A 12,539-nucleotide genomic window follows, 5' to 3' on the forward strand; every position below is an offset into this window, starting at 1 on the left:
CTAGCAGACACCACATAGGACAGAGCAAGTTGTTCTGAAATGAAGTTGTGAATGAGGCCCAAGTCCTTGCAGCAGAAAATCAAACTCTAGGAATTTAGTTGTGCCTGCCCTGCATACTGAAGTGCTCATTTCTAATTCATGCAGTTTCACATTCCAAGTATGACTGGAAAGCTCCACTTCCTAGCAAACATCAAGATCCAAAGCTTTGAACAAGACAATGTAGGCAAATCAGGTAAAAGTGTAAGTTAGATCACAAAGGGATATGAGGCATTGACTAAGAAAAATCAGAAAAGACATAGGACTAATTTCTTGACTCATGCACTGCACATGATTTTCCAATATTAATTTAAATGCCTAAATGCTGGAATTTCTAAATTGGATGCCTGATAGGTAAGACTCTCCACAGGCAGGACAGTCAAAAAAATGTATTCCTTTTGAAAACTCTCATCTTCCTTACTAGATCATAATACTTACCTATCATCTAGTTGTCCTTTTTAAACTTAGAAACCCCACAAGTAAAAGTAATTCTCCAACTCCTCTTTGGAAAAAAAAGTCAACATCTTGAAACATGCCTTTGTCCCAGCTTGCTTCTGAGCCCTGAGAATAGCATGCACCTCAATATATTAATCCATACTATTTGCAGGATCAATTCAAGAAACCACCACCTTTGCTTTTCACTTAGCAACCTTGTGATGCAGCTGACCCATTCATTTTTGTACCATTTGTGGTAACAATTCAAAAGCTGGTTTAAACCATCGTCCTACTGTTTAAAATTTAGTAAAATGGTGGATACCAGATCCCATTTACCAGGCTAGCTGTTGTTTCTCAGTTCGAGTATCAAAATTCTTTTTACCTTTCATTGGCCTTATGTAAGCTGATTTTCCTTTTCAATTGCTTCAAATTCACATTCCTCCCGTTTCCTGCATTCTCTGAGTCCTCAATTTCAACAATACAATTTCTGCCTTTTGTTCATGTTTGATTATTTTGTTCACTTAAAATTTTGTCTACTTGAACTGCCTTTCAGTATCCACTAGTTATGCAATTTGGATATGCCATAGCTGACTTCTTGTTTGCAGTAGTGTCAATCACTGCTATAAGTGGCCTGAGAGACATTTTGCTTTTACAGTTGACTCTCACTACCTTAAATAGTACAACTATACTATTCATCTCTGATGTGAACTTGTGTTTTTCATCTGTGTGCTTCTATTTATATGGACTGAGCAAACACATAGTGAGACGAGCCTTAATATGCATCGATACATTGCTTTATTTCACAGTAGGTTGCAAAAACAGAACTCACTTTATTTGAACAATACAAAATAGCTTCACGTAATAATATAAAGCATTTAACACTATTCCCCACCATCAATGGATTGAAATACTTAAACATGATTCCTTCAATCTTCCACCATTTCTGTTTCCAAGACCTGTGTTCACAGACAGACAGATAGGGATCAAAGACACATTGTGTTCAGATGTTTTCCAATTACAGAGAGGAGCTACAAAATTGCCGATTGTTTACCTAGACTGTAAACAATCACTATTAGCATTCGTGTCAGAAATTTTAGATAATTTTTTTAAAAACTAAAAACTATTTCTGAATCTTCTGTGGAAAAATTAGTCAAACATCCTAAAACATGACATTTCCAATGGACATTGAAACAGGGACTGAATAAAAGATAAAACCCAGGGTGGGACGGTGGCAACAAGAAGCAGGAAATAGCAACAGAGAAATATGTACAAAAATAAAAACAGCAATAAGTATTCATACAATAAACAAGTTAGGAATATATGTAGTAGTTCAGGTTAAAATACATTACACATTAAGTTACACAAAATATGGAGGCAGTTTTAATTTTTTTGTGAACTGACAGTTATTCTCGTCAGAAATTCAACAAAATGATTAAGGCATGAACACCACAGATAACAGAAGTTTTCTTTGAATTTTAGTTGCTAAAAGGTGAAGTAAGTTTTTTTCCTTTAAGTAAAATGGTGTGCATGATGCCTCAGATCATTTTCATCTTATATTTCCAGGGCCGATTTTCTATTGGTTACTGTGACTTCGACTTGAGACAATGCCATGAAACTACAGTGGACGTTTTCCATATCAAGCATACAAAGAATTCATAATTCACAGATCTTGCTATACTGGGTACTTTATTACCTTGTTATGCAATATATGAAACTGATACATCATAGATCTTTAATTTTTTTGTAATATTGAAGTTAATATTATTTGAATACCCAACACTAAACTTGGGTTTTTTTAACCAAAAAAACCCAAGCTATTTGTGTTTAACTTGGAATGCTGAATGTATCTACAATTTTATAAGATTTTGAATGTTTATTATATAGTATGACTTTGATAAAAGCTGGCAGTTCACTCACTGACCATGTAGCTCCATGCCAATTCCTGTGTATGGCTGCTGTAAACTGAAGAACTTATATATTCATCAATATGTAGGAACTAATATTTTAAAAACACTAGTTTTAATGAGGGAGAGGGTGGATTACAATGGCCTTGAAAACAGAATACCGCTGTCCTCCCAACAGACTAAATTCCATTTTAAATGTATATTCTAGTCTCAACTTTACACAAATCATAACAAAAATATCAGGAGCAAACTCTGCAACATTTTGAGTCATACCCAGTACAAAAGAAGGTCACTGCGGGAGTTCCTCAGACTCAACTATTTTCCTTCAATGGCCTCCCCTCCATCAGGTGGTCAGAAATGGGGATGTTCATTGACAATTCCATTCTCAACTCTTCAGATAATTAAACAGTCTTTGCCCACATCCATGGTAACGCCTTGATAAGAGTCAACTTTGCCAACCAATTAGCACCCTTCTCTCATACAGTATAAATTGTGATCATTTGAAATTTTGCATTTTTCTGCCTGTCCTGATGAGTGCAAGATTAAAAGCTTTGACAGCGTGCCTTTTTTCCTGCAATACCCAAGTTCTGTACCACCAAGCAACTAAATGATCAGAAATTTAACCAAACCACTCACAAAAACAGTGTAAAAAACTCACCTCCTGACTCCCCATAGCCTTTCCACTAACTACAAGGCACAAGTCAGGAGTGATGGAATACTCTTCGTTTGCCTCAACGACTGCCATTTCATCAACACTCAAGAAGCTCAACCCCATCCAGGACAAAGCACATTGGCACCCCATTCACCCCTAAACATTGTCTGTACCACTGGGAAACCATGGCTGCAATATGTACCATCAATAGATGCAATGTAGTAACTTGCCAAAGCTTCTTCAACAGCATCTTCCAAACCTGCAAATCCAACCCATAGAAGGACAAGAGCAGCAGGTGCATGGGAACACCACCATCTGCAATTTTGCTTCCAGGTCACACATCATCCTGACTTGGAAATACATCATTCTCCATTCATCATCGCCAGCTCAAAATCTGAAAATTCTTTATTTAGCAACAGTGTGGGAGTGTCTACATCACAAGGAGAGCAGTAGTTAAAAAAGGCCATGGACTGCAGTGGTTCAAAGAGACTTCACATCACTTTCTTGGGAGTAATTAAGGATGGACAATAAATGCTGATCTTGCCAGCAATTCACACATCTCATGAATGAAAAAGAAAATTAAATACATATATATTTGGTTCATATTTCTGTATACAGTAATTTAGCAAAGATGATAATGACCATATAAAATTCAATTTTAAGAAAATGTCAGGTCTTCAAAAGATTCTTGATTGGCCCCTCTTCTCCACCCAAAATTGCTAATTCACAAGTTTCACTTTACCTCTTTCCACAATAACTCAATGGCCCAAATTTTGCACAAGGAAGTTACCAGTATTTACAGTCATGATTGAAATGGATAACAACATCTGCAATCCAGGGAATGTTAATGGTAGTGGTTCAGGCTAAAGAAGGTGCTGATAGTGGCATAAAGCTAAGAAAACAGAATGTGAGTAGCAGAACAAGGGTCAGCACTGTGTGAAAGAACAACATGGAACAAGTAACAGATGGCCCTTTGGGGGTGGGGAGACGGGGTGGTGATTGGGGAAAAGGGGATAAGCAATAAAATGAAAAAAATTAAAAGGGATTTTAAAAAAGGAGGAAGATAGAGGAGGGAGTTCATGGTCTGAAATTGTTATTTAGTTAGTTGTTAAAGTGATTGTTCGTTTCTCCAGATGTGCTGTTTAGGCACCTCTCCCAGTCCCCCACTCTATCCTCCACTGATTGAAACTAATGGAAATCAGTTGCTATGGGCAGTAACTGGATTTTTAACACAACACTGCATTCATAATTACTGGTGAATGCCTTTAGCCCTGAAAAGCTAATTTTATATTTGTGGTATGTCAAATTTCTCCACCATGATAAAATTTCACTTGCCAGATTTAAACTTTTTTAAAAATTCATTCATGGGATGGGGGCGTAGCTGGCTAGGCCAGCATTTATTGCTACTCCCTAATTACCCTCAAGAACTGAGTGGCTTGCTAGGCCATTTCAGAGCCAACTGTGGAGGCACAAGTGGGCTAGACCAGGTAAGGATGGCAGATTTCCTTTCCTAAAGGACATAAGTGAACCAGATGAATTTTTACAACAATCGACAGCAGTTTCATGGTTATTACTTTAATTCCAGATTTTTATGGAATTCAATTCAAATTTCAAATTGGTGGTGAATTCAAATGTCACCATCTGCTGTGGTGAAATTCGAACCCAGGTCCCCAAAGCAGATTATATGTTCAGTGACAATACCACTATGCCACCACCTCTCCTATGCCATTAGGAAAGAGGAAAACCATACCTCAGATGTCTCTAGATCTTTGTGGGCAGCTTTCCGAGGTCAGTGGTGCACACCTTCACTTCGCCACTTACCATAAAATCTAGGCCAATGTCTCAATTTCTAATAGTGAGTAAACATTACATATTAGTGTATAGTGCTTTACTTCATAAATTCCTCGAGAAAGGTAGCATAGAAAAGAAAACGTGTTTTCACTGTGGATTCTGTTTTCCAGAAGTTAGATTGAAACTTAAGAGGTAAAAGGTTCTTCATCTACAAAAACATCTTCATCATAGAAGAAGTGGGGCATAAAGCAATATGGACATGAATTAAAAAATCTGTTTAAAAATGTCCTATTTTCATGATTTTCCAAGTGGCCAATGAATTAAAATTCTTTTGTAATTTAAGCTATTTAACCAAAACAATCTTGGTTGCCTTCTTTACTGCCTTCTCTATATGGATGGTGTGTATGTAAATCTTAGGATGATAGATGAAATGAATATTTTAAAAATACATAATCTCAAACCGTTTTCATGTAGAATGCACAAGTGCATGTCAAATTGGCAAATGCAATATTAAAATCTACATCAACCTGGGCAGGCATCTCGGGAGGCCTCCAATTTGTAAGCTTCATGTACCCGAATCCAACCTGTGTGAACTCCCCATCCTGCAGTTATTAATATCAAAACTTCATCAGAAGGTTAATCTCAAGGTAGTAATTTCTGGGCACATAATAACCCTTTGATCAGCAGCAACTGAAAAGTGCTTGCGTGTATGATCCCCAAAGCAGCAAATCTAAATTTTGTTCACCCCACAACTAATAGAGTTTATTAATGGAAACTTCTCAGGGAAGCGGAGTCACTGCATAGAAGTTCATTTCAAAGGACGCAACAAAAAAGACTACTGCCGCTAAGTCTAAGTAACTAATGCAGTACCAAGGTCCTGAATCATTCTTACCATGACAGAACACTCCACTCAAATGGCACAAATGCATTTATGGACAAGCTCATGCCTTATAAAATTTGAGAGTAGGTCACACTATATGTTCTAGACTTGAGGTGGTCATGTTAGATTGCTGCTTCAAATAGCCCACACAAGGGTGCTTTCGTTAGTCAATTGTCTATATAAGACTAGTCTCAGCTGCTGAGAAATAAAACTGGTATAATTTTTTTAATATAATGTCAAATGTGAAGATGTCACCAAAAAATTCCAGTGATCGTGTGTGATTAAGTTGGATCCAAACGTATCAATGTTTTGGAATTGCCCAAGCCAATATTTCTTCCACTGGAATAGAAAAACATTGCAGCAACTGGGACCAACTCACCAGGAATCGGAATCAGGTGGGCTAGTGCCATGACAAGAGATGCTTTGGTCATGTTACCAAAGCCAGGTATGGATGCTGCTATGTATTCTGTCCAGCAGCAATGGTCAAACAAGCTCTTTCCTTGCAGGAGAAAACAAAGCTGCAGCTAATAATGGAAAAAGAGAACTAGGAACACAGCCAGAGGTGTGCCTTATTCATAGCACAACAGGAAAAATGACCTCATCACCTTTGCTATCTTTCATCACTTCTTTGTCTACCTGCTGTTCATGTCCTTATCTTCTCAAAAAGCCCATTTATCTCACCCTCCACTGCTGAAAAATGCTCCCCAAATTTTCTCATTAATTCACTCTCATTCACTTCCCTCCCTACACCACATGGACTGCAGTGGTTCAAGAAGGCAGTTCACCCCCACTATCTCAAGGAACAAGGAATAAAAATGCTGGCCAAGCCAACAAAGCCCAAATCCCATGAAAAAATTCAAAATTCCTTTCTGGTCCTCCACCTATTGCTCTCCTTTCCAACACTCCTTTTTCATGTCACAGAAAATCAAAGTTTCTCCCCACCACTCCCTCTCCCACAATTTTTCCAAACTCTTCGATCTCACCCATCTCTGGCTCCATTGATTTCCTTCTCACTCAACCAACTTTACATTCCATGTTAATTGCCAATTTTGTCAGTGCCTCCCATTGCTGAATCATTCCTCTTCCTTTCAAAACTGCTGTCATATCCCTCTTAAAAACCAAACTTCAGCTTGACCCCCTTCAAATATTGCCCCTCCCTAACCTATCTTTCTTCTCTGTGGTTTGCTAAAGATGCCATCATCTTAGTCCATTCCCATCAATCTCAAAATCTCCCCATTTGAATCCCTACAGTCTATCTTCCATCCTGTATGCAGCACGATTGTTGTGGCCAAGGTCATAGATTACAGCCTGCATGATTTATATATGGTTCTCCTAGTCCTTCTTGATTTCATTCAAAAATGCTACCCTCAGTCAATACTACTCCATATGTCCAGTTCATATGGTTCAATTTTTTACCAATCTCACAGCAGCTAGCAAATCTCCAGCAATGGTAGTATCACACCAATTGTCAATTAAGGCTCAGTACCACTGTTAATTGATAATGACTCAACTATAAAGAAACAGTTGCTGACTATCATTCTTGGAATTGTTAGTATTTCCCCTCCCACTTTGGTTGACTCTGGTCCTTTTGTTTTGAAACCCTTTGCTTTGAAATCTTATTCCAGCAAATAGCACTAACTCATTTGATTGATTTTAATTGCAGTAAAACTTTCTGCATCTTCTTAGTCCCATAGTTTGTCCATCTTTTCACAGCTGTTCCTGTTATGCCTGAAGCGTTATATTTTCCTAAGCTAATATAAGGAGTATATATACATTGCTAATAAAAGCATTTATGTTCATCAGTATTACCTTATTTGATTCTCTACTCTAAAAATGTTATTTATTTCCTTCTAAACTGCTCACTTCCATTCGATTCTGTACAGAGCATCCTTCCTATACAAATTATTTCAATGAGAAAAATCAAGTGATCTGAAAAGTCCTTAACATATACCTTTTCCTTAATGTTTTATATTTGTAAATTATTTGAGACAAATGCAATTTCGAGAGCCACTGTTCACTTAATGAAGATCCTGGTAAGTTGTCCTGTTTCCTTCACCCCCAACCACAGTCACAGATGTTATTTAGAAGCACATTATTTAACTCACCACAAATCATGAAAATTACTCCATCTGCAAAATTTGGTGACACTTGTTTTAAAATTAAGTCATTAGGTTAAAATTGAAATAAAGAATTAAATAGCACAACACCCAATTACAGAGATTTAGTTTTTTTTTTCATTCATGGGGTGTGGCCACCACATTTATTGCCCACACTTAAGTGCCCTCTGAACAAGGGCAACTAAGAGTCAACCACATTGCTGTGGGTCTGGTGTCACATGTAAGACCAGGTAAGGCAGATTTCCTTCCCTAAAAGACATTAGTGAACCAAATGGGCTTTTACAACAATTGACAATGGTTTCAGGGTCATCATTCAACTTTTCAATTCCATATTTTTATTGGAATATAATTCCAAAATTTCTACTGAATCCAAATTCCACCATCTGTCATGGCAGGAGTTGAACCTGGGTTTCTGGATCATAAATCCTTTGACAACACCACCATGCCATCACCTCCCCCTAGAGCTCCAATGAAAAATTTGTAGCTTTAATCCACTGAGGCCCTTCCATATAAAAACATTTTGTAAATTTAGACCTGGTGCTATAAATGAACTGCAACCCCAGTAAGATTGTTTAACTCCCAACATTAAATTTGATTAAATTAAAGAATATGTTTTAGATTCCCTTGTTTGTTTCATTACTAAGAAGACTTGACAAAACAATTATTCCATTATTAAGTAAATCCTATTGAAGGTTTGGTTTATGTTAACTTTTGTACAGTACACAACTTATAATGTGCAACATTGTACTAATAATTTTCCTGAAATGAAACATTAAACCTAGGTGTCATTAGAAGCAGTTTTTCAAAACTATACATTTCTTCTCAAAATGGTGAACATTAAAAATCCAGTGCAAAACAGTATCTACATTGTACAGCAATTGTAAAGTCAGGGCAAAAATAAATTGTTTTAACCAGTGCCAGAATTTGCCAATATTATGATTAAACTACTATCACACATATTATATTGTTAAACTTTCATTGTTCAAAGCAATAAAGACAGTAGGTAAATGCAGCAATCCTGAACCTAAAGTGCCATACGGTTTAGGGAAAAAAGCTTAAGGCTTTTACTGTTACACAGTAATAAACATTTGATAATTCATACTTTAAGCGATAAATCTTCTATTTGTACCGGACTAAACGTAGTACCTTATAATTCATGAAGTCAGAGGAATCTGGCTGTAATGAATCCACATGGAATCCATCACTCATTGCTGTTTTTAACACTTCCTCTACAAACAACTGAAAATTGTTAACTTGCTCATTTGTAGGTACAATCCATAGTCTTTTTAAATTCTGCCTTGTATATTCATCTTCAGGCAACACTGCCACATGTCCAACCCACTGTAGTGTCAAATGGTGTGGATCCTTTTTCTCATAACCAATTGGTAAAAGTTTACCATTGACAAAGTAACAAAACTTGGAGCTCAAGTGCTTCAGGAATTCAGCTGACGTGCAAAATATATTTGCATCAAAAACCTCTGTGCTACATGAGGTTAGATTGTACATTTGTGGGGCTGGTTTAACTGTGAAGTAAACAGTCTGCAGTCTCTGATCAAGAGTAATGTTGAGCATTGCATTTCTCTCTGCTTTGGCATTTTCAGATTCTCTCTCCTGCAAAGCCTCTATCAAAGGCTGGATCTGGTAAAAATCAGCTTCTCTCTTCAAGAGCCCCACTTCTTGAAAATCATCTGGGAGGTCCAGGTTTGACGTCCGCAGAAAATTTAGAATATATCGAAATATCTTGCCATCTCTATCAATGAAGAAATTACCATGCTGATCGCTAGTTGAGGGCATTTTCCCACTGAACATTACACCCAGCATCGAGTCTGGATAACGTGTTAAAGTTGCTAGAGAACTGGTGTATAGCTTTCCTCCTACATTTAATGTTATTGGGTCAGACATACTGATATGATCTGTTTTATAAGAAAAGGAAGACAAAAAGAAGATTTTATGAAAACAGTGTACTAAACAAAAGTACTCATGCTAGCCCTCTACACAACTATTTTGACGTGAGCAGGTTGTAACTTCTTATTCTTAGCCTCCCCCTTTCCTGGACAAGCATATAATAACAGTTTTCTGATTCCATTGCTTTCTCCATCAGACCAGGAAGGAGATGGCACTGGCTTTGTTTGAGAGGCACTGTAACAATTGTTTTGAAATATAGCAAGAAATGAAGATCTCTTCTGATTTTATGTACAAAACACAAACCAAATACTCCAACTGAAATGGAAATCACCAAAGTACTCACAGCTCTACAAATCCCTCTATCCTCTCACAAATCCCAATGGGCTCATCTCAGCTGAAAAATTGTCTTGTAGACAGAAATTACAAATATTTATTCTGTTTCGCGTATGGAAATAATGTGCTTACTCTATGGGATATGTTTTGAAAACATTAATTTTAAATTGTTTTTGCTCTACAATGTTTGTTGCTGCACAGCTGATTGGAAATACAAGTTTTATGCAGTGTATAAGCAGCATGTAATATCTATAAATAAATGATGAACAACCCTGATAACTTGCATTTGTCTAAATTGGATTATGGAACTGTTTGGCCAGGACTACTTTGAAGTGCACAAGGTGACAATCACCAACCCTCGACCCCTTCAGCCAATACAAAAGAAAAATCAAATTAATCGGACTTATTGTCCCAACAACCCACCCCCCCCACCCCCTTAAACCAGCTTATATTTCACCCTTTTCCTATTTTTACTTAGTTCTGTTGAAGGGTCATGAGGACTTAAAACGTCAACTGTGCTCTCCTCCGCTGATGCTGCCAGACCTGCTGAGTTTTTCCAGGTATTTCTGTTTCTGTTTTTGCTTTGGATTTCCTGCATCTACAGTTTTTTATTATTAATTGAACTTAGTTGTTGACTGTGGGACCTTGATAACAAATTACCTGTAAGCACTCTGCTCCCTTTGTTCTGGTGTTATCACTCTTTGCTTTCTTACCTTTATGCCACTATCAGCACCTTTTTAGCCCTTACCACTACCATTAACACTCCCTTTGTTCATGACATCTTTGTCAATCTCTCCTTTGCTCCCACCTATCACTGGCCTATCCAGCTTTACCTGCTCCACCCCCCTTAAACAGTATTAATTTCATCACATTTCTACTTCTCTTTAGCTCTGAAGAAAGGTCATATGGACGCGAAATGTTAACTGTTTCTCTCTCCACAGGTGCTGCTAGACCTGCTGAGTTTTTCCAGCATTTTCTGTTTTTGTTTCAGATTTCCAACATCTGCTGTATTTAGCTTTTATCTTGGTTTTTAAGTTGTGTTGCCAATAATAGCAACACAAGACACAGTTGTTTAAGAGTGGAAGCATAGTGTAGGGCATATAGGAGCACAGAAGAAAACATCAACGCCCACCACTCCTATCAATCTAATAGTCACATTATGTATTTTCAAAAAGAAACAATTTTCCCTTTTTTATATCACCAGTTTAGTAAAATTCCCTTTTAGACTATTGTGCGAAATCCTGAGAATGGCCACAAGCTCAGTCAACTTGTATCTATATACACAATGGGAGTTAATATTTTTGGATTCCTGGCTGCTTGTCTGGAACTGCTATTTAATGTCTGACACGATGTCCAGTAACACAATGTCAAAATTAAATCTTTTCCTTTAAATCCAACACAAATTTACATCATAGTATATTTGTTCCCACTCCCTATAAAATTTGGCAACAACTTGAAAATGCCACCCACTAAAAAAAAAACCTTCTGTTGGGTTTTTGGAAATCTTGTTCAGAATGGATGAATGAATATTCAATAAAAATTGAGCATGCAATTCAATCCACTCGTATTTCCTACTTTAAAGAACAATCCAACTAAAGGAAGACATCTGGAAGGGGAGGGATGAAGGAAAGTCCATAGATTACCCCCATTTTTGTAAATTAAAAATATGACTATCATATCAGCTATCAAAGTGCAGAATCTTTAGAAATTATATTTCTGAGTGCTATTGAGTGTGGTGTGTGCTGGATGATGGACAATAAGAACTAGAGATAATCTGAGTAATGGTAAACTAAGTAGTTTACCATCTTTAGAGTCTTTAAGAATAATGTTGCCACCTTTCTAAATAAAGTTAAAGTCATGGGAAGTAACCAGCATAGATTTTTGGAAGGATCATCGTGTTCAGCTTTTAGATCGATGGAGTGAATGTAGTGAATGTAGTGCATGTGGACTTTAGGAAAGCCTTTGACAAGGCACTGGAAAATATTAAGGGGTATGCAATTAGGGAGGATAACAAACCATATTCAAAATTGTTTAGAAGAAATAACTCAAAACAATAGGGGTTAAGGGTAGTTTTCCAGAATGGTTAGAAGTGGACATTAGTGTCCCACAGGGTTGTTTTAATTTCAATTTTATTCACCGTATATGTCAATGATTGCAATGTAGGCCTAAAGGGAGGAATGGTGTCAACATTTGCAAATGAGACCAAAACATGCATCAACTAGCAGAGACCCGCAAAAGATCCCATGAAATATCTTCATTAGAACACTAACTTTTCAAATCCTCATCCCATGCCATTCTATTCTCCCCACGGCATCCCTATCCCATTGCTTTCATCCCTCGTAGCAATCCCATCCTTCACTCCACCCCTTCTATTTATGCTATCCCCATCCCATATCATCCCCTAACTCTCGCGTGCCACTCCCCATCTCCACAGGCCTCTTATGTTGATCTCCCTGCCCTGAACCACCTCCCATGCCATTTGTACA

General features: G+C 37.3%; 2 protein-coding genes across 7 annotated transcripts in view; one reads left to right on the top strand and one right to left on the bottom strand.

Moving 5' to 3' along the window:
* The window catches only part of mitd1 (MIT, microtubule interacting and transport, domain containing 1), a 35,913-nt gene extending 25,584 nt beyond the window's left edge, over positions 1–10,329 (top strand). For 4 of the 6 annotated variants that reach the window (XM_041199096.1, XM_041199090.1, XM_041199094.1 and 1 more), the window contains 2 exons: positions 145–232; positions 2,035–3,694. In XM_041199096.1, coding sequence (XP_041055030.1) covers positions 145–232; positions 2,035–2,060 — 114 coding nt within the window. In that variant the 3' untranslated portion in view covers positions 2,061–3,694. Of the gene's footprint in view, positions 1–144; positions 233–2,034; positions 3,695–9,416 lie in introns of those variants that run through there. The other 2 variants (XM_041199092.1, XM_041199091.1) reach the window with 2 other exon arrangements.
* On the bottom strand, positions 1,300–9,717 carry LOC121284072 (BTB/POZ domain-containing protein KCTD21-like). Its single transcript, XM_041199097.1, has 2 exons — positions 8,962–9,717; positions 1,300–1,427 (listed from the first exon to the last, which is right to left on the bottom strand). Exons 1-2 carry the CDS (start codon positions 9,715–9,717, stop codon positions 1,398–1,400), a joined length of 786 nt encoding a protein of 261 aa, XP_041055031.1. The 3' UTR covers positions 1,300–1,397.
* Positions 10,330–12,539: the final 2,210 nt, after the last annotated feature.

The sequence above is a fragment of the Carcharodon carcharias genome, chromosome 11 (genome assembly GCF_017639515.1).
Source record: "Carcharodon carcharias isolate sCarCar2 chromosome 11, sCarCar2.pri, whole genome shotgun sequence".
Classification (NCBI taxonomy): Eukaryota; Metazoa; Chordata; class Chondrichthyes; order Lamniformes; family Lamnidae; genus Carcharodon; species Carcharodon carcharias.